At 47.4% G+C, this 20,496-nt stretch overlaps 1 protein-coding gene across 1 annotated transcript in view; it reads left to right on the top strand.

Moving 5' to 3' along the window:
• Positions 1–457: 457 nt before the first annotated feature.
• LOC128644475 (GPN-loop GTPase 1) overlaps positions 458–20,496 on the top strand; it is a gene marked incomplete at its 3' end in the record, with an annotated part of 58,917 nt that continues 38,878 nt past the window's right edge. Inside the window, exons 1-4 of the mRNA XM_053697059.1 lie at positions 458–493; positions 2,822–2,888; positions 6,048–6,085; positions 6,168–6,246. Coding sequence (XP_053553034.1) covers positions 486–493; positions 2,822–2,888; positions 6,048–6,085; positions 6,168–6,246 — 192 coding nt within the window. The remainder of the gene's footprint in view (positions 494–2,821; positions 2,889–6,047; positions 6,086–6,167; positions 6,247–20,496) is intronic.

Below are 20,496 nucleotides of genomic sequence, written 5' to 3'. Positions count from 1 at the left end.
CTTGGTGCGAGACCGGGGTGCGAGGGGCTGTCTTGGTGCGAGACCGGGGTGCGAGGGGCTGTCTTGGTGCGAGACCGGGGTGCGAGGGGCTGTCGTGGTGCGAGGGGCTGTCGTGGTGCGAGACCGGGGTGCGAGGGGCTGTCGGGGTGCGAGGGGCTGTCGGGGTGCGAGACCGGGGTGCGAGGGGCTGTCTTGGTGCGAGACCGGGGTGCGAGGGGCTGTCTTGGTGCGAGACCGGGGTGCGAGGGGCTGTCTTGGTGCGAGACCGGGGTGCGAGGGGCTGTCGTGGTGCGAGGGGCTGTCGTGGTGCGAGACCGGGGTGCGAGGGGCTGTCGGGGTGCGAGGGGCTGTCGGGGTGCGAGACCGGGGTGCGAGGGGCGAGACCGGAGTGCGAGGGGCGGTCATTTAGTAGGATCTGTTATTCATTTGCTTTACCTTTTTGTTATATTTCAGACATCAGGGACACAGTGAACTATAAGGAAGTAATGAAACAGTATCCTACCTACCGGAGTTACTTGCACCTCCTGCTTACACCTCTGTGCCTCACTTATCCTTCGGTGTATGTTGCTTAACACCCCTGACCGCCTCCTTGTTTTGTTCCAGGCCTAGCTGTTCTTTGTGCTGCATCCCCTTTCATCACTCTGCACGCTGCTTATCTGCATCACTTTTTATCACAGTGCTTAGCTGCGGGGACAGCACCTGCTCTGTGTACTGCTTAGCTGTGCCTAGCTGCGGGGACAGCACCTGCTCTGTGTACTGCTTAGCTGTGCCTAGCTGCGGGGACAGCACCTGCTCTGTGTACTGCTTAGCTGTGCCTAGCTGCGGGGACAGCACCTGCTCTGTGTATTGCCTAGCTGCGGGGACAGCACCTGCTCTGTGTGCTGCCTAGCTGCGGGGACAGCACCTGCTCTGTGTGCTGCCTAGCTGCGGGGACAGCACCTGCTCTGTGTGCTGCCTAGCTGCGGGGACAGCACCTGCTCTGTGTGCTGCCTAGCTGCGGGGACAGCACCTGCTCTGTGTGCTGCCTAGCTGCGGGGACAGCACCTGCTCTGTGTGCTGCCTAGCTGCGGGGACAGCACCTGCTCTGTGTGCTGCCTAGCTGCGGGGACAGCACCTGCTCTGTGTGCTGCCTAGCTGCGGGGACAGCACCTGCTCTGTGTGCTGCGGGGACAGCACCTGCTCTGTGTGCTGCCTAGCTGCGGGGACAGCACCTGCTCTGTGTGCTGCGGGGACAGCACCTGCTCTGTGTGCTGCGGGGACAGCACCTGCTCTGTGTGCTGCCTAGCTGCGGGGACAGCACCTGCTCTGTGTGCTGCCTAGCTGCGGGGACAGCACCTGCTCTGTGTGCTGCCTAGCTGCGGGGACAGCACCTGCTCTGTGTGCTGCCTAGCTGCGGGGACAGCACCTGCTCTGTGTGCTGCCTAGCTGCGGGGACAGCACCTGCTCTGTGTGCTGCCTAGCTGCGGGGACAGCACCTGCTCTGTGTGCTGCCTAGCTGCGGGGACAGCACCTGCTCTGTGTGCTGCCTAGCTGCGGGGACAGCACCTGCTCTGTGTGCTGCCTAGCTGCGGGGACAGCACCTGCTCTGTGTGCTGCCTAGCTGCGGGGACAGCACCTGCTCTGTGTGCTGCCTAGCTGCGGGGACAGCACCTGCTCTGTGTGCTGCCTAGCTGCGGGGACAGCACCTGCTCTGTGTGCTGCCTAGCTGCGGGGACCGCACCTGCTCTGTGTGCTGCCTAGCTGCGGGGACAGCACCTGCTCTGTGTGCTGCCTAGCTGCGGGGACAGCACCTGCTCTGTGTGCTGCCTAGCTGCGGGGACAGCACCTGCTCTGTGTGCTGCCTAGCTGCGGGGACAGCACCTGCTCTGTGTGCTGCCTAGCTGCGGGGACAGCACCTGCTCTGTGTGCTGCCTAGCTGCGGGGACCGCACCTGCTCTGTGTGCTGCCTAGCTGCGGGGACCGCACCTGCTCTGTGTGCTGCCTAGCTGCGGGGACCGCACCTGCTCTGTGTGCTGCCTAGCTGCGGGGACCCCACCTGCTCTGTGTGCTGCCTAGCTGCGGGGACAGCACCTGCTCTGTGTGCTGCCTAGCTGCGGGGACCGCACCTGCTCTGTGTGCTGCCTAGCTGCGGGGACCGCACCTGCTCTGTGTGCTGCCTAGCTGCGGGGACCGCACCTGCTCTGTGTGCTGCCTAGCTGCGGGGACCGCACCTGCTCTGTGTGCTGCCTAGCTGCGGGGACCGCACCTGCTCTGTGTGCTGCCTAGCTGCGGGGACCCCACCTGCTGTGTGTGCTGCCTAGCTGCGGGGACCCCACCTGCTGTGTGTACTGCCTAGCTGTGCCTAGCTGCGGGGACAGCACCTGCTCTGTGTACTGCCTAGCTGTGCCTAGCTGCGGGGACAGCACCTGCTCTGTGTACTGCCTAGCTGCGGGGACAGCACCTGCTCTGTGTACTGCCTAGCTGCGGGGACAGCACCTGCTCTACATGCTGGTTAGTTTTAGCCCCACCCCCTGCACGCTGCCTTGCTTTAGGGACCACACTTTCTCTGTGTGCTGCTGCCCCCTTCCTTGCTCTGTGCAGACTATTCCCTGCGCTCCTACCTGCTTTTTGTGCTTTTTTGCAGAGGACTCCCACTGCCTTGTATAGTGCCCTTTCCTGTAGCTCATTTTCCATTTGAATGAAAGCCAGGACCTCACCACTTTATTGTTCCTCTGTACCTCCAAAGCCTGGGAGTCTAAGCTGCCCCTGACCATACGTTTTGCTTATGTGTGAGCCCTTTATACTAGAAAACACAGTAGGTTTTCTTGACAGAATATTACAGATATGGTTTGGGACCGAATGGCGGCATCGTGACCTCCCTCAATCTGTTTGCTACTCGGTTTGATCAGGTGAGTGCAGGATCAGGTCACGAGAAAATCATAATAAACTATACTGTAATAGGATTATATGGTAATCGGCCAAAAGTCTATTGTAATAGAAAACTGATATGCACTGCGCATCCTCTAACTCTGCAAAGGAAAACTGCTGTACAAAGCGAAAAGGCTTGAATATACTTAAGTATTTTATTATTGCACTATTACTTGTATATAACTATGCTTAACCTCTGCAGAAGAATTAAACACATAGTGAAAGCCAGCTACTGTGAGCTAGGTGAAAACACAGGGAGAGCCAATGACAAGGTAGAAATGTCTGTAGCCACCAATCACCTGTTAGATCCAGTTGTGCACTGCTGCTGATGTTTGCTTTTTAAGAATAGAACATAGTAAGTGTAACGGTACCAACTGGCTTGTGTAGTTGCTCTTCTGGGCGATAAGGTTCATTCCGTCGCTTGCCACCAATTGTAACGGTACCAACCGGATACCAAGGGTTAACACCAGGGAACAATGTCCTGCATAGGGAATCAGCAATTAACAACCCAGCCAGTTTTCAGGTTTAAACAGAATGAATTTTATTAAGGCTCATATGCCCAGTATTTATGCAGGTCTGACCCCCCCCGGAAGGGGGGTTGAAAGAATGTTGTACATTGAATGGAGGGAACACGCCCTTTTACATGATACAATAGAATACCTTGCTCAAGCTGATAACAATTTAAACACAGACACACACTTGGCTTTCCTTATCATCTAGGGTCTGCTCTCTGAGGTTGATTAAACAATGGACTGTGTATCAATAACATTAATGACAGTGCACCATAGCTGAGGCTAAAGCTGAACACAGTTAACTCTTTCAGTGCTGACAGAAGGGTCTGTCACATCTACATAGCACAATATACAGCCTATAGACAACCTTTCTCACGTTATAGTCCAGAAGTGGCTAGGTTTGCCACAGTAAGGGAATTTAAAAGCATATTGAAGTTACTCTCTATCTGAAGCATGAGAGTTTAATTGTATTTCTCTTTGACCGCTGTGCAGGGTGAGTAGTGCAAACGTAATAGACAGGTGGGAACAGTGCCGTAAAGTAAGCCTGCTGTCAGAAATAGCGGTGTAAATAATTTATTTGTCTGACCCCTGTGCAGGGTGAGTAGTGCAAACGTAATAGACAGGTGGGAACAGTGCCGTAAAGTAAGCCTGCTGTCAGAAATAGAGGTGTAAATAATTTATTTGTCTGACCCCTGTGCAGGGTGAGTAGTGCAAACGTAATAGGTGGGAACAGTGCCGTAAAGTAAGCCTGCTGTCAGAAATAGAGGTGTAAATAATTTATTTTTCATTACCCCTGTGCAGGGTGAGTAGTGCAAACGTAATAGGTGGGAACAGTGCCGTAAAGTAAGCCTGCTGTCAGAAATAGAGGTGTAAATAATTTATTTCTCTTTGACCGCTGTGCAGGGTGAGTAGTGCAAACGTAATAGGTGGGAACAGTGCCGTAAAGTAAGCCTGCTGTCAGAGGTGTAAATAATGTATTTTCATCGATTAACAAAATGCAAATGAATAGTAGTAATATAAATGAATATTTCTTGTGACCACCCTTCACAGCAGCATCAATTCTTCCAGGTGCACTCGGTTATTTAAGGAACTCAGTAAGGTCGCTTGTTCCAAACATCATGGAGAGCTAATTAGAGTTGTCCTGTGGGTTTAGGCAGCATTGGTTCCTTCTGTCTCTTCATGTCAATCCCAGACAGACTTAAAGGGACACTAAACCCAAACATTTTCTTTCATGATTCAAGTAGAGAATACAATTTTAAACAACATTCCAATTTACTTAAATTATCTAATTTGCTTCATTCTTTAGATATCCTTTGTTGAAGAAATTACAATGCACATGGGAGAGCCAATCACACGAGGCATCTATGTGCAGCAACCAATCGGCAGCTACTGAGCCTATCTAGATATGCTTTCCAGCAAAGTATATCAAGTGAATGAAGCAAACTAGATAATAGAAGTAAATTAGAAAGTTGTTTAAAATGGCATACTCTTTCTAAATCATGAGAGAAAAAATGTTGGTTTCGTGTCTCTTTAATGTTGATCTCTGTGAGGACCGTACCATCGCTTCCAAGACTCTGTGTTCTTCTTTATGCTGAAGATAGTGCTTAATAACTTTGTACGTGTAGGGTTGTTGTCAAGCTGCGGAATACATTTGAGGCCAATCGGATGCCTCACTGATGGTATTGCATGATGAATAAAAATGCCGGTACCTCTCGGCATCCAGGAGACCATTCTGACTAAATCCCCCAACTCCTTTTGCAGAAATGCAGCCTCAAACTTGAAAGAAACCCCACCTATGCTTCAATGCTGCCTGCAGACACTCACTCTTGTACCACTCTTCAGTCCTTCAACAAACAAACTGCCTTCTTCTACAGCCACATATTTCAACTTTTTACTCCTCAGTCCAGGGTACCTGCTGCCATTTTTCTGCACCTGAGTTCTTGTGTTTTCGTGTATAGTTGAGTCGCTTGGCCTTGTTTCCACGTTGGAGGTATGGCTTTTTGGCTACAAGTGTACAATGAAGAGCGCTGAACAGATTTCTACCGACAGATGGATTATCAGAATGGTTTCTGCCAATTGGGACATCTTTTAATTGCGAACAGAAGCAAGCATGATGTACTCTCATGACCACTACTGCGTCCTCAATATTGCCCATATCTTGTGCTTCTTCAGGAAAGCTTGGACAGCGCGTCTGGAAACCCCTGTCTGCCTTGAAATGTCTACTTGGGAGAGACCTTGCTCATGCAGTATAACTACCTTGTGTCTTGTTGCCATGGTGTATGACTCTTGACATTACCTTGTCTTCACCAATCTCAATTGTTAACAGAGTTTGGCTGTACCTCACCCAGTGTTATTTCTCCTACACAGCTGTTTCTGTTTCAGTTAATAACTGTTTCAACCTACATATTAATTGATTATCATTGTTTAATCATGCACCTGACTCTATGCTTACTTAAATCTGTGACTGAGCACAAGTATCTAGAAGTATTGATGCTGTTTTAAAGGCAAAGGGTGATCACACCAAATATTGTAATGAGGTAGCATTTAATTACTGCAGTCTTCCTTTAAATATACAGTAGTAGGTGATGTCAGTGTGCACAGTGCATGAATATCTGTCCCATTCTGCAGGTGGTGAAATTTATAGAGAAGAGCCAGACAAATTGCCGGTACGTACTGCAGCTCAGCGCCCTTCTATAACTCTGCCATCGTCATCTCCTCATCCTTCTGCCTCACACGTTTGCTTTTCAGGTATGTGCTGATTGACACTCCTGGACAAATTGAAGTTTTCACCTGGTCAGCCTCTGGTTCCATCATTACTGAGGCCTTGGTAAGTATGACCTAAAAGCAAGCCCCAGTGAGCACTACATTCTGTTTGTTCATACAATATAAAGTGTGCAGTAAGTGTGAGCTTGCTCTTCTGCAGCAGACAGGGCCCCAGTGAGCACTACATTCTGTTTGTTCATACAATATAAAGTGTGCAGTAAGTGTGAGCTTGCTCTTCTGCAGCAGACAGGGCCCAGTGAGCACTACATTCTCTGTTTGTTCATACAATATAAAGTGTGCAGTAAGTGTGAGCTTGCTCTTCTGCAGCAGACAGGGCCCCAGTGAGCACTACATTCTGTTTGTTCATACAATATAAAGTGTGCAGTAAGTGTGAGCTTGCTCTTCTGCAGCAGACAGGGCCCAGTGAGCACTACATTCTGTTTGTTCATACAATATAAAGTGTGCAGTAAGTGTGAGCTTGCTCTTCTGCAGCAGACAGGGCCCAGTGAGCACTACATTCTGTTTGTTCATACAATATAAAGTGTGCAGTAAGTGTGAGCTTGCTCTTCTGCAGCAGACAGGGCCCAGTGAGCACTACATTCTCTGTTTGTTCATACAATATAAAGTGTGCAGTAAGTGTGAGCTTGCTCTTCTGCAGCAGACAGGGCCCAGTGAGCACTACATTCTCTGTTCATACAATATAAAGTGTGCAGTAAGTGTGACCTTGCTCTTCTGCAGCAGACAGGGCCCAGTGAGCACTACATTCTGTTTGTTCATACAATATAAAGTGTGCAGTCACAGGCCCATTTATCAAGCTCCGTATGGAGCTTGAAGGGCCGTGTTTCTGGCGAGTCTTCAGACTCGCCAGAAACACAAAGTTATAAGCACGGTCTATAACCGCTGCTATCTAACACTGTCCCCTGCTCTGACAGCGGACAAACCGCCGAGAAATCAACCCGATCGAATACGATCGGTTGATTTGACAGCTCCCGCTGGCGCCGATTGCCGCAGTACAGCAGGGGGGCTGCGTTGCACCAGCATCTCTTGTGAGCTGTGGTTGCAATGTTAAATGTGAAGAGCGTATTGCTCTTCCGCATTTAGCGAGGTCTTGCGGACCTGATCCGCATTCGGATCAGGTCCTCAAGCCCTTTGATAAATGGGCCCCTAATGTGATCTTGCTCTCTCAGCTGACTAGGTCCCAGTGACACTACATTCTTTTTTGTTCATACAATATAAAGTTGTGCAGTAAGTGGAGCTTGCTCTTCTGCAGCAGACAGGAGCCCAGTGAGTCACTACAGTTCACTGTTGTGCTCTTACAATATAAAGTTGCATAAGTGTGACTTGCTCTTCTGCAGCAGACAGGGGCCCCAGTGAGATCACTACATTCTGTTGTTTCATACAATAAAAGTGTGCAGTAAGTGTGAGCTTGCTCTTCTGCACAGACTAGGCCCCAGTTACACTACATTTCTCTGTTCATACAATATAAGTGTGCCAGTAAGTGTGAGCTTGCTCTTCTGCAGCAGACAGGGCCCCAGTGAGCACTACATTCTGTTTGTTCATACAAATATAAAGTGTGCAGTAAGTGTGAGCTAGCTCTCTCTGCAGCAGACAGGGCCCAGTGAGCACTACATTCTGTTTGTTCATACAATATAAAGTGTGCAGTAAGTGTGAGCTTGCTATTATGCAGCAGACAGGGCCCAGTGGAGCACTACATTCTGTTTGTTCATACAATATAAAGTGTGCAGTAAGTGTGAGCTTGCCTCTTCTGCAGCAGACAGGGCCCAGTGAGCACTACATTCTGTTTGTTCAATACAATATAAAGTGTGCAGTAAGTGTGAGCTTGCTCTTCTGCAGCAGACAGGGCCCAGTGAGCACTACATTCTGTTTGTTCATACAATATAAAGTGTGCAGTAAGTGTGAGCTTGCTCTTCTGCAGCAGACAGGAGCCCAGTGAGCACTACATTCTATGTTTGTCATACAATATAAAGTGTGCAGTAAGTGTGAGCTTGCTCTTCTGCAGCAGACAGGGCCCAGTGAGCACTACATTCTGTTTGTTCATACAATATAAAGTGTGCAGTAAGTGTGAGCTTGCTCTTCTGCAGCAGACAGGGCCCAGTGAGCACTACATTCTCTGTTCATACAATATAAAGTGTGCAGTAAGTGTGAGCTTGCTCTTCTGCAGCAGACAGGGCCCAGTGAGCACTACATCTCTGTTTGTTCATACAATATAAAGTGTGCAGTAAGTGTGAGCTTGCTCTTCTGCAGCAGACAGGGCCCAGTGAGCACTACATTCTCTGTTTGTTCATACAATATAAAGTGTGCAGTAAGTGTGAGCTTGCTCTTCTGCAGCAGACAGGGCCCAGTGAGCACTACATTCTGTTTGTTCATAACAATATAAAGTGTGCAGTAAGTGTGAGCTTGCTCTTCTGCACCAGACAGGGCCCCAGTGGAGCACTACATTCTCCTGTTTGTTCATACAATATAAAGTGTGCAGTAAGTGTGAGCTTGCTCTTCTGCAGCAGACAGTGCCAGCTGAGCACTACATTCTCTGTTTGTTCATACAATATAAAGTGTGCAGTAAGTGTGAGCTTGCTCTTCTGCAGCAGACAGGGCCCCAGTGAGCACTACATTCTGTTTGTTCATACAATATAAAGTGTGCAGTAAGTGTGAGCTTGCTCTTCTGCAGCAGACAGGGCCCAGTGAGCACTACATTCTCTGTTTGTTCATACAATATAAAGTGTGCAGTAAGTGTGAGCTTGCTCTTCTGCAGCAGACAGGGCCCAGTGAGCACTACATTCTGTTTGTTCATACAATATAAAGTGTGCAGTAAGTGTGAGCTTGCTCTTCTGCAGCAGACAGGGCCCAGTGAGCACTACATTCTGTTTGTTCATACAATATAAAGTGTGCAGTAAGTGTGAGCTTGCTCTTCTGCAGCAGACAGGCCCCAGTGAGCACTGTATTCTCTGTTTGTTCATACAATATAAAGTGTGCAGTAAGTGTGAGCTTGCTCTTCTGCAGCAGACAGGGCCCAGTGAGCACTGTATTCTCTGTTTGTTCATACAATATAAAGTGTGCAGTAAGTGTGAGCTTGCTCTTCTGCAGCTGACAGGTCCCAGTGAGCACTACATTCTGTTTGTTCATACAATATAAAGTGTGCAGTAAGTGTGAGCTTGCTCTTCTGCAGCAGACAGGCCAGTGAGGCACTACATTCTCTGTTTGCTCATACAATATAAAGTGTGCAGTAAGTGTGAGCTTGCTCTTCTGCAGCAGACAGGCCGCCAGTGAGCACTACATTCTGTTTGTTCATACAATATAAAGTGTGCAGTAAGTGTGAGCTTGCTCTCTGCAGCAGACAGGGCCCAGTGAGCACTACATTCTGCTGTTGTTCATACAATATAAAGTGTGCAGTAAGTGTGAGCTTGCTCTTCTGCAGCAGACATGGGCCCAGTGAGCACTACATTCTCTGTTTGTTCATACAATATAAAGTGTGCAGTAAGTGTGAGCTGTGCTCTTCTGCAGCAGACAGGGCCCCAGTGAGCACTACATTCTCTGTTTGTTCATACAATATAAAGTGTGCAGTAAGTGTGAGCTTGCTCTCTGCAGCAGACAGGGCCCAGTGAGCACTACATTCTGTTTGTTCATACAATATAATGTGTGCAGTAAGTGTGAGCTTGCTCTTCTGCAGCAGACAGGGCCCCAGTGAGCACTACATTCTCTGTTGTTCATACAATATAAAGTGTGCAGTAAGTGTGAGCTTGCTCTTCTGCAGCAGACAGGGCCCAGTGAGCACTACATTCTCTGTTTGTTCATACAATATAAAGTGTGCAGTAAGTGTGACCTTGCTCTCTGCAGCAGACAGGGCCCCCAGTGAGCACTACATTCTCTGTTTGTTCATACAATATAAAGTGTGCAGTAAGTGTGAGCTTGCTCTTCTGCAGCAGACAGGGACCAGTGAGCACTACATTCTCGTTTGTCATACAATATAAAGTGTGCAGTAAGTGTGAGCTTGCTCTTCTGCAGCAGACAGGGGCCCCAGTGAGCACTACATTCTCTGTTTGTTCATACAATATAAGTGTGCAGTAAGTGTGAGCTTGCTCTTCTGCAGCAGACAGGGCCCAGTGAGCACTACATTCTCTGTTTGTTCATACAATATAAAGTGTGCAGTAAGTGTGAGCTTGCTCTTCTGCAGCAGACAGGGCCCCAGTGAGCACTACATTCTCTGTTTGTTCATACAATATAAAGTGTGCAGGTAAGTGTGAGCTTGCTCTTCTGCAGCAGACAGGGGCCCAGTGAGCACTACATTCTCTGTTTGTTCATACAATATAAAGTGTGTCAGTAAGTGTGAGCCTTGCTCTTCTGCAGCAGACAGGGCCCCAGTGAGCACTACATTCTCTGTTTTGTTCATACAATATAAAGTGTGCAGTAAGTGTGAGCTTGCTCTTCTGCAGCAGACAGGCCCCAGTGAGCACTACATTCTCTTTGTTTCATACAATTGAAAGTGTGCAGGTAGATGTGAGCTTGCTCTTCTGCAGCAGACAGGGCCCAGTGAGCACTACTTTCTTGTTGTTCAGTACAATATAAAAAGTGTGCAGTAAGTGTGAGCTTTGCTCTTCTGCAGCAGACAGGGCCCCAGTGAGCACTACATTCTGTTTGTTCATACAATATAAAGTGTGCAGTAAGTGTGAGCTTGCTCTTCTGCAGCAGACAGGGCCCAGTGAGCACTACATTCTCTGTTTGTTCATACAATATAAAGTGTGCAGTAAGTGGAAGCTTGCTCTTCTGCAGCAGACAGGGCCCAGTGAGCACTACATTCTTTGTTCATACAATATAAAGTGTGCAGTAAGTGTGAGCTTGCTCTTCTGGCAGCAGACAGGGGCCCAGTGAGCACTACATTCTCTGTTGTTCATACAATATAAAGTGTGCAGTAAGTGTGAGCTTGCTCTTCTGCAGCAGACAGGGCCGCAGTGAGCACTACATTTCTGTTTGTTCATACAATATAAGTGTGCAGTAAGTGGGACCTTGCTCTTCTGCAGCAAGACAGCGGCCCCAGTGTGCACTTACATTCTCTGTTTGTTCATACAATAAGTAAAGTGGTCAGTAAGTGTGAGCTTGCTCTTCTCTGCTAGCAGACGAGGGCCCAGTGAGCACTACATTCTCTGTTTGTTCCATACAATATAGAAGTGCTGCTGTAAGTGTGAGCTTGGCTCTTCTGCAAGCATACAGGGCCACAGTGAGCACTACATTTCTTGTTGTTCATACAATATAAAGTGTGCAGGTAAGTGTGAGCTTGCTCTTCTGCAGCAGACAGGGCCAGTGAGCACTACATTCTGTATTGTTCATACAATAAAAGAGTGCAGTAAGTGTGAGCTTGGTATCTTCTGCAGCACGGGACAGGCCCCAGTTGAGCACTGAATCTCTGTTTTGTTCATACAATATAAAGTGAGCGCTAAGTAGTGAGCTTGCTCTTCTGCAGCAGACCAGGGCCCAGTGAGCACTACAGTATCTGTTATGTTCATACAATATAAAGTGTGCAGTAAGGTGAGCTTGCTCTTCTGCAGCAGGACAGTTGCCCCTGTGAGCACTTACCATTCTCTGTTTCATACAATATACAAGTGTGCAGTAAGTGTGAGCTTGCTCTTCTGCAGCAGACATGGTCCCAGTTGAGCACTACATTCCTGTCTTGTTCATACAATATACAGTGTGCGAGTAAGTGTGAGCTTGCATCTTCCTGCAGCACACAGGGCCCCAGTGAGCACTACATTCTCTGTTTGTCATACAATATAAAGTGTGCAGTATGTGTGAGCTTGCTCTTCTGACAGCAGAACTAGGGCCCCAGTGCGCTACTACAATTCTCTGTTTGTTCATTAACAATATAAAGTGTGCAGTTATAGTGTGAGCCTTGCTCTTCTGCAGCAGACAGGGCCCCCAGTGAGCACTACATTCCTCTGTTTGTTCATCACAATATTAGTGTGGCAGTAAGTGTGAGCTTGCTCTTCTGCAGCAGACAGGGCCCAGTGAGCACTACATTCTCTGTTTGTTCATACAATATAAAGTGTGCAGTAAGTGTGAGCTTGCTCTTCTGCAGCAGACAGGGCCCAGTGAGCACTACATTCTGTTTGTTCATACCATATAAAGTGTGCAGTAAGTGTGAGCTTGCTCTTCTGCAGCAGACAGGGCCCAGTGAGCACTACATTCTCTGTTCATACAATATAAAGTGTGCAGTAAGTGTGAGCTTGCTCTTCTGCAGCAGACAGGGCCCAGTGAGCACTACATTCTGTTTGTTCATACAATATAAAGTGTGCAGTAAGTGTGAGCTTGCTCTTCTGCAGCAGACAGGGCCCAGTGAGCACTACATTCTCTTGTTCATACATATAAAGTGTGCAGTAAGTGTGAGCTTGCTCCTTTCTGCAGCAGACAGGGCCCCAGTGAGCACTACATTCTGTTTGTTCATACAATATAAAGTGTTCAGTAAGTGTGAGCTTGCTCTCGTGCAGCAGCAGGGCCCAGTGAGCACTACATTCTCTGTTAGTTCATACGAATATAAAGTGTGCAGTAAGCTGTGAGCCTTGCTCATTCTGCAGCAGACAGGGGCCCCCAGTGAGCACTACATTCCCTGTTTGTTCATCACAATATAAAGTGTGCAGTAAGTGTGAGCTTGCTCTTCTGCAGCAGACAGGGCCCAGTGAGCACTACATTTCTCTGTTTGTTCATACAATATAAAGAGTGCAGTAAGTGTGAGCTTGCTCTTCTGCAGCAGACAGGGCCCAGTGAGCACTACATTCTCTGTGTTCATAAATATAAAGTGTGCCGTAAAGTTGTGGAGCTTGCTCTTCTGCAGCAGACAGGGCCCCAGTGAGCACTACATTCTGTTTGTTCATACAAATATAAAGTGTACAGTAGTGTGAGCTTGCTCTTCTGCAGCAGACACCGTGCCAGTGAGCACTACATTCTGTTGTTCATACAATATAAAGTGTGCAGTAAGTGTGAGCTTGCTCTTCTGCAGCAGACAGGGCCAGTGAGCACTACATTCTCTGTTTGTTCATACTATATAAGTGTGCAGTAAGTGTGAGCTTGCTCCTTCTGCAGCAGACAGGGCGCCCAGTGAGCACTACATTACTGTTTGTTCAATACAATATAAAGTGTGCAGTAAGTGTGAGCTTGCTCTTCTGCAGCAGAAAGGGCCCCAGTGAGCACTACATTCTCTGTTTGTTCTACAATATTAAGTGTGCAGTAAGTGTGAGCTTGCTCTTCTGCAGCAGACAGGGCCCCAGTGAGCACTACATCTCTGTTTGTTCATACAATATAAGTGTGCAGTAAGTGTGAGCTTGCTCTTCTGCAGCAGACAGGGCCCAGTGAGCACTACATTCTTGTTTCATACAATATAAAGTGTGCAGTAAGTGTGAGCTTGCTCTTCTGCAGCAGACTGGGCCCCAGTGAGCACTACATTCTCTGTTTGTTCATTACAATATAAAGTGTGCAGTAAGTGTGAGCTTGCTCTTCTGCAGCAGACAGGGCGCAGTGAGCACTACATTCTCGTTTGTTCATACAATATAAAGTGTGCAGTAAGCTGTGACCTTGCTCTTCTGCAGCAGACAGGGCCCCAGTGAGCACTACATTCTCTGTTTGTTCATACAATATAAAGTGTACAGTATGTGTGAGCTATGCTCTTCTGTAGCAGACAGGGCCCAGTGAGCACTACATTCTCTGTTTGTTCATACAATATGAAGTGTGCAGAAAGTGTGGAGCTTGCTCTTCTGCAGCAGACAGGGGCCCAGTTGAGCACTACATTCTCTGTTCATACAATATAAAGTGTGCTGTAAGTGTGAGGCTTGCTCTTCTGCAGCAGACAGGGCCCCAGTGAGGCACTACATTCTGTTTGGTCATACAATATAAGTGTGCCAGTAAGTGTGAGCTTGCTCTTCTGCAGCAGACCAGGCCCCAGTGAGCACTACATTTCTGTTTGTTCATACAATATAAAGTGTGCAGTAAGTGTGAGCTTGCTCTTCTGCAGCAGACAGAGGCCCAGTGAGCACTACATTCTCTGTTTGTTCATACAATATAAAGTATGCAGTAAGTGTGAGCTTGCTCTTCTGCAGCAGACAGGGCCCCAAGTGAGCACTACATTCTCTGTTTGTTCATACAATATAAAGTGTGCAGTAAGTGTGAGCTTGCTCTTCTGCAGCAGACAGGGCCCCAGTGAGCACTACATTCTGTTTGTTCATACAATATAAAGTGTGCAGTAAGTGTGAGCTTGCTCTTCTGCAGCAGACAGGCCCAGTGAGCACTACATTCTGTTTGTTCATACATTATAAAGTGTGCAGTAAGTGTGAGCTTGCTCTTCTGCAGCAGACAGGGCCCAGTGAGCACTACATTCTGTTTGTTCATACAATATAAAGTGTGCAGTAAGTGTGACCTTGCTCTTCTGCCAGCAGACAGGAGCCCCAGTGAGCACTACATTCTGTTTGTTCATACAATATAAAGTGTGCAGTAAGTGTGAGCTTGCTCTTCTGTAGCAGACAGGTCCCCAGTGAGCACTACATTCCTGTTTGTTCATACATATAAAGTGTGCACGTAAGTGTGAGCTTGCCTCATTCTGCAGCAGACAGGGCCCCAGTGAGCACTACATTCTCTGTTTGTTCAATACAATATAAAGTGTGCAGTAAGTGTGAGCTTTGCTCTTTCTCTGCAGCAGACAGGGCCCCAGTGAGCACTACATTCTGTTTGTTCATACAATATAAAGTGTGCAGTAAGTGTGAGCTTGCTCTTCTGCAGCAGACAGGGCCCCAGTGAGCACTACATTCTCTGTTTGTCATACCCAATATAAAGTGTGCAGTAAGTGTGAGCTTGCTCTTCTGCAGCAGACAGGGCCCCCAGTGAGCACTAGTTCTCGTTTGTTCATACATTATAAAGTGTTGCAGAAGTGTGAGCTTGCTCTTCTGTAGCAGCAGACAGCGGGCCCCCAGTGAGGCACTACATTCTGTTTGTTCATACAATATAAAAGTGTGCAGTAAGTGTGAGCTTGCTCTTCTGCAGCAGACAGGGCGCAGTGAGCACTACATTCTCTGTTTGTTCATCACAATATAAAGCTGTGCAGTAAGTGTGAGCTTGCTCTTCTGCAGCAGACAGGGCCCAGTGAGCACTACATTCACAATATAAAGTGTGCAGTAAGTGTGAGCTTGCTCTTCTGCAGCAGACAGGGCCCCAATGAGCACTACATTCTCTGTTTGTTCATACAATATAAAGTGTGCAGTAAGTGTGAGCTTGCTCTTCTGCAGCAGACAGGCCCCAGTGAGCACTACAATATCTGTTTGTTCATACAATATAAAGTGTGCAGTAAGTGTGAGCTTGCTCTTCTGCAGCAGACAGGGCCCAGTGAGCACTACATTCCTGTTTGTTCATACAATATAAAGTGTGCAGTAAGTGTGAGCTTGCTCTTCTGCAGCAGACAGGCCCCAGTGAGCACTACATTCTCTGTTCATACAATATAAAGTGTGCAGTAAGTGTGAGCTTGCTCTTCTGCAGCAGACAGGGCCCAGTGAGCACTACATTCTGTTTGTTCATACAATATAAAGTGTACAGTAAGTGTGAGCTTGCTCTTCTGTAGCAGACAGGGCCCCAGTGAGCACTACTTCTCTGTTTGTTCATACAAATATAACGTGTGCAGTAAGTGTGAGCTTGCTCTTCTGCAGCAGACGAGGGCCCAGTGAGCACTACATTCTGTTTGTTCATACAATATAAAGTGTGCAGTAAGTGTGAGCTTGCTCTTCTGCAGCAGACAGGGCCCAGTGAGCACTACATTCTCTATTTGTTCATACAATATAAAGTGTGCAGTAAGTGTGAGCTTTGCTCTTCTGCAGCAGACAGGGCCCAGTGAGGCACTACATTCTGTTTGTTCATACAATATAAAGTGTGCAGTAAGTGTGAGCTTGCTCTTCTGCAGCAGACAGGGCCCCAGTGAGCACTACATTCTGTTTGTTCATACAATATAAAGTGTGCAGTAAGTGTGAGCTTGCTCTTCTGCAGCAGACAGGGCCCAGTGAGCACTACATTCTCTGTTTGTTCATACAATATAAAGTGTGCAGTAAGTGTGAGCTTGCTCTTCTGCAGCAGACAGGGCCCCAGTGAGCACTACATTCTGTTTGTTCATACAATATAAAGTGTGCAGTAAGTGTGAGCTTGCTCTTCTGCAGCAGACAGGGCCCAGTGAGCACTACATTCTGTTGTTCATACAATATAAAGTGTGCAGTAAGTGTGAGCTTGCTCTTCTGCAGCAGACAGGGCCCAGGTGAGCACTACATTCTCTGTTTGTTCATACAATAATAAAGTGTGCAGTAAGTGTGAGCTTGCTCTTCTGCAGCAGACAGGGCCCAGTGAGCACTACATTCTCTGTTTGTTCATACAATATAAAGTGTGCAGTAAGTGTGAGCTTGCTCTTCTGCAGCAGACAGGGCCCAGTGAGCACTACATTTCTGTTCTGTTCATACAATATAAAGTGTGCAGTAAGTGTGAGCTTGCTCTTCTGCAGCAGACAGGGCCCCAGTGAGCACTACATTCTGTTTGTTCATACAATATAAAGTGTGCTGCAGTAAGTCTGAGCTCTGCTCGTTCAGCTGCACACGTTATATTGTATGAAGCAAACAGAATGTAGTGCTCTCTGGGCCCTGTCTGCTGCAGAGAAGAGCAAGCCACACACTTACTGCACACTTTATATTAGTATCGAAACGAGAATGTAGTGGCCTCACTGGGCCCTTGTCTGCTGCAGAAGAGCAAGCTCACACTTACTGCACACTTTATATTGTATGAACAAACAGAGATTGTAGTGCCTCACTAGGGGCCCTGTCTGCGTCAGAGAGGCAAGTCTCACACTTACTCGCACACTTTATATTGTTATGAACAAACAGAGAATGTAGTGCTCTCTGGGCCCTGTCTGCTGCAGAAGAGCAAGCTCACACTTACTGCACACTTTTATTTGTATGAACAAACAGAATTAGTGCTCACTGGGCCCTGTCTGCTGCAGAAGAGTCAAGCTCACACTTACAGCACACTTTATATTGGTATGAACAAGAATTAGTGCTCACTGGGCCCTGTCTGCTGCAGAAGAGCAAGCTCACACTTACTGCAACACTTATATTGTATGAAACAAACAGAATGCAGTGCTCACTGGGCCCTTCTGCTGCAGAAGAGCAAGCTCACACTTACTGCACACTTTATATTGTATGAACAAACAGAATGTAGTGCTCACTGGGCCCCTGTCTGCTGCAGAAGAGCAAGCTCACACTTACTGCACACTTTATATTGTATGAACAAACAGAATGTAGTGCTCACTGGGGCCTGTCTGCTGCAAAGAGCAAGCTCACACTTACTGCACACTTTATATTGTATGAACAAACAGAGATGTAGTGCTCACTGGGGCCTGTCTGCCTGCAGAAGAGCAAGCTCACACTTACTGCACACTTTATATTGTATGAACAAACAGAGATTGTTGCTCACTGGGCCCTGTCTGCTACAGAAGAGGCAAGGCTCACACTTACTGCACACTTTATATTGTATGAACAAACAGAATGTAGGTGCTCACTGGGGCCCTGTCTGCTGCAGAAGAGCAAGCTCACACTTACTGCACACTTTTATATTGTATGAACAAACAGAATGTAGTGCTCACTGGGGCCTGTCTGCTGCAGAGAGAGCAAGCTCACACTTACTGCACACTTTATATTGGTATGAACCAAACAGAGAATGTAGTGCTCACTGGGCCCTGTCTGCTGCAGAAGAGCAAGCTCACACTTACTGCACACTTTAGTATTGTATGACAAACAGAGAATGTAGTGGCTCACTTGGGGCCCTGTCTGCTGCAGAAGAGCAAGCTCACACTTACTGCAGCAGACAGGGCCCCATGAGCACTACATTCTCGTTTGTTCATACAATATAAAGTGTGCAGTAGTGTGAGCTTGCTTTCTGCAGCAGACAGGGCCCAGTGAGCACTAATTCTCTGTTTGTTCATACAATATAAAGTGTGCAGTAAGTGTGAGCTTGCTCTTCTGCAGCAGACAGGCCCCAGTGAGCACTACATTCTGTTTGTTCATACAATATAAAGTGTGCAGTAAGTGTGAGCTTGCTCTTCTGCAGCAGACAGGGCCCCAGTGAGCACTACATTCTCTGTTTGTTCATACAATATAAAGTGTGCAGTAAGTGTGAGCTTGCTCTTCTGCAGCAGACAGGACCCAGTGAGCACTACATTCTCTGTTCATACAATATAAAGTGTGCAGTAAGTGTGAGCTTGCTCTTCTGCAGCAGACAGGGCCAGTGAGCACTGCATTCTGTTTGTTCATACAATATAAAGTGTGCATGCAGTAAGTGTGAGCTTGCTCTTCTGCAGCAGACAGGGCCCCAGTGTAGCACTACATTCTGTCTGTTCATACAATATAAAGTGTGCAGTAGTGTGAGCTTGCTCTTTGCAGCAGACAGGGCCCAGTGAGCACTACATTCTTGTTCATACAATTAAAGTGTGCAGTAAGTGTGTGAGCTTGCTCTTCTGCAGCAGACAGGGCCCCGTGAGCACTACATTCTTGTTTGTTCATACAATATAAAGTGTGCAGTAGTGTGAGCTTGCTCTTTGCAGCAGACAGGGCCCAGTGAGCACTACATTCTGTTTGTTCATACAATATAAAGTGTGCAGTAAGTGTGAGCTTGCTCTTCTGCAGCAGACAGGCCCAGTGAGCACTACAGTATCTGTTTGTTCATACAATAAATAAAGTGTGCAGTAAGTTGAGCTTGCTCTTCTGCAGCAGACAGGGCCCAGTGAGCACTACTTCTCCTGTTTCTTCATACAATATAAAGTGGTGCAGTAAGTGTGAGCTTGCTCTTCCTGCAGCAACAGGGGCCCCAGTGAGCACTACATTCTGTTTGTTCATGACAAGTAGAAAGTGTGCAGTAAGTGTGGAGCTTGCGCTTCTGGCAGCAGACAGGGCCCCAGTGAGCACTACATCTCTGCTTGTTCATACAATATAAAGTGTGGCAGTAAGTGTGAGCTTGCTCTTTCTGCAGCAGACAGGGCCCAGTGAGCACTACATTCTCGTTTGTTCATACAATATAAAAGTGTGCAGTAAGTTGTGAGCTTTCTATTCTGCAGCAGACCAGGGCCCAGTGAGCACTACATTCTGTTTGTTCATACCAATATAACGTGTGCAGTAAGTGTGAGCTTGCTCTTCTGCAGCAGAAAGGGCCCAGTGAGCACTACATTCTCTGTTTGTTCATACAATATAAAGTGTGCAGTAAGTGTGAGCTTGCTCTTCTGCAGCAGACAGGGCCCCAGTGAGCACTACATTCTCTGTTTGTTATACAATAAAGTGTACAGTAAGTGTGCTGCTTCTTCTGCAGCAGACAGGGCCCAGTGAGCACTACATTCTGTTTGTTCTACAATATAAAGTGTGCAGTAAGTGTGAGCTTGCTCTTCTGCAGCAGACAGGCCCAGTGAGCACTACATTCTGTTTGTTCATACAATATAAAGTGTGCAGTAAGTGTGAGCTTGCTCTTCTGCAGCAGACAGGGCCCAGTGAGCACATTCTCTGTTTGTTCATACAATATAAAGTGTTGCAGTAAGTGTTGAGCGTGCTCTCTTCTGCAGCAGACAGGCCCCAGTGATCACTACATTATCTGTTTGTTCATACAATATAAAGTGTGCAGGTAAGTTTGGAGCTTGCTCTTCTGCAGCAGACAGGGCCCCAGTGAGCACGTACATCTCGGTCTGTTCAGACAATATAAAGTGTGCAGTAAGTGTGACTTGCTCTTCTGCATGCAGACAGGGCCCAGTGAGCACTACATTCTCTGTTTGGGTCATATCAATATAAAGTGGGCAGTAAGGTGTGAGCTATGCTCTCTGCAGCAGACAGGGCCCCAGTGAGCACTACATTTCTCTGTTTGTTCATACAAATAAAGTGTAGCAGTAAGGTTTGGAGCTTGCTCTTCTGCAGCAGACTGGGCCCAGTGAGCACTACATTCTGTTTGTTCATACAATATAAAGTGTGCAGTAAGTGTGACCTTGCTCTTCTGCACAGCAGACAGGGCACCAGTGAGCACTACATTTCTGGTTTGTTCATACAATATAAAAGTGTGCAGTAAGGTGTGAGCTTGCTCTTCTGCAGCAGACAGGGCCCAGTGAGCACTACTTCTCTGTTTGTTCATACAATATAAAGTGTGCAGTAAGTGTGAGCTTGCTCTTCTGCAGAGCAGGCCCCAGTGAGCACTACATTATCTGTTTGTTCATACAATATAAAGTGTGCAGTAAGTTTGTGAGCTTGCTTTCTGCAGCAGACAGGGC

The sequence above is a fragment of the Bombina bombina genome, unplaced genomic scaffold (assembly GCF_027579735.1).
Source record: "Bombina bombina isolate aBomBom1 unplaced genomic scaffold, aBomBom1.pri scaffold_1135, whole genome shotgun sequence".
NCBI classification, from domain to species: domain Eukaryota; kingdom Metazoa; phylum Chordata; class Amphibia; order Anura; family Bombinatoridae; genus Bombina; species Bombina bombina.
Note: the sequence above shows the minus strand (reverse complement) of the source record. Positions and strands in the feature narration are given on the sequence as shown.